At 55.0% G+C, this 1,534-nt stretch overlaps 1 protein-coding gene across 1 annotated transcript in view; it reads right to left on the reverse strand.

Moving 5' to 3' along the window:
• Positions 1–453: 453 nt before the first annotated feature.
• Positions 454–1,534, reverse strand: part of LOC103801024 (UAP56-interacting factor-like) — a gene marked incomplete at its 5' end in the record, with an annotated part of 8,253 nt that continues 7,172 nt past the window's right edge. The window contains 2 exons of the mRNA XM_009073421.1: positions 454–549; positions 1,291–1,402. Coding sequence (XP_009071669.1) covers positions 454–549; positions 1,291–1,402 — 208 coding nt within the window. The remainder of the gene's footprint in view (positions 550–1,290; positions 1,403–1,534) is intronic.

The following is a 1,534-nucleotide window of genomic DNA, read 5'->3' on the forward strand; positions in this document are numbered from 1 at the left end:
CATGCTTCACTCTCCACTCTGTCTCCCATGCAGGCAGGCACAGCATCCTCAGGTCTGTCCCATCCATGGGACAACATAGGGAATGCTGCATGGGTATGGCTTGGAGTTGGTTACCCACTCCTACTTGCAGAAGTCACCCTGATCAGCACAGGGTGCCCTGGCAGGGGGTCAGGGCTGGTGCCAGCCCTACAGCTCCCTGGCAGAGCTCTCCCAGAAAATCCACCTCCACTCATCCCCCTCCACCACACTGCCCATGTTCCTACCTGCCCTGTGCTCTGGCCCCAACTCCCATCCTGCCTTGTCCCTGCCCTCAATCGCTCATTCATTCTGTGTATAAGGAAGGAGACAGCACATTGCCAAATCAGCTATCTCAAGGGAATCTAGCTACTTTTATTGAACCCCTGTCACAGGGCCTGAACTGTTGGGGGCAGTCCCTGTGACGAGCACGCAGTCCTAAGGCATGGTGACTGTCCGTCCAGCACTCCTGGCTGCTGTAAAGCGCCTCTTATTCCTCAGACCAGAGAACCTCTCATCCAGCGTCAGGCTGGTCTGCAGGGGAAAGGGAGAGCGAGTCAGTTCCATGTCTTGTGGCAAAGCACAGCCAAACCTGTAGCAGGGTATTGATTAGAGCCCATCAGTCAGGATGGTGTTTCACAGCTGGTTAGTCAATTAAACCACTCAGCACACAGAGACAAGGAGCTCAACAGACTGTGTGTGGCTGGAAAACCTCCAAGCATCTCCCAGTCCCAAGACACTGGGAATCCTTGGCAAGAACAGCAGCAAGCAGATGGCATTTGAGCACACCAAACCATCCAGACAAGAAACGCTGGCAATGAAGAAGGTGGAGCAGGATTTCTCAGCTGCCCCAGGGCTCTTCGAACATAATTCAGTGTAAAATGTGGCACCGAGAAGGTCACCAAAGCAAAGCGCGAGCAAAGCCCAGAAGTGCCGTGTGTCTCTTAGGAGTGAGGAGCACCAACAGTGAAACAGTCCCCTGTGGCCAGGACCACTCATGAGCAGGATCTGCCTGCTCTGAGCAAGCACATGGACAGGCCAAGACAGACCAATAGAGTGGGGAAAATTGGGCTGAGTCTGTAGTTGCTGAACAGTCTTCTCAGGTGCCTTCAGTTGAGTGAGCAACCTGGCTAGCACAGCTCCAGGACCCTCCTTGTGGGTTATGTTACATACACCTAGCTGGCAGCCCCAGAGACCCAAACGTGATGTTAACAGCTTAGCAGTGAGGCTGCTGCAGGGTGCCAGGTGACTCCTGTCCTGTTGACAATCCTCTACCTGGTTGGCCATTGCGCGAAAGTTGAATCTCAGCAGCACTCCCTTGGGCTGGGGCTTGGCCACCCGTGCTGGGGGTCTCTGGCTTCGCAGGAACGGGCGCTTGGATCCAGGCCTGGGGAAAGCACACATCTACAGTCACTCGGGATGCTAAGGTAGCTCACTCCCTATCCTCTGCAAATCAGCACACAGTGAAAGAGACACCTGCATGCCCCGTACGTCCCATGGCATGTCTGAGCCCTGGCAG

Source organism: Acanthisitta chloris, unplaced genomic scaffold (assembly GCF_000695815.1).
Source record: "Acanthisitta chloris isolate BGI_N310 unplaced genomic scaffold, ASM69581v1 scaffold5874, whole genome shotgun sequence".
Taxonomy (NCBI): Eukaryota; Metazoa; Chordata; class Aves; order Passeriformes; family Acanthisittidae; genus Acanthisitta; species Acanthisitta chloris.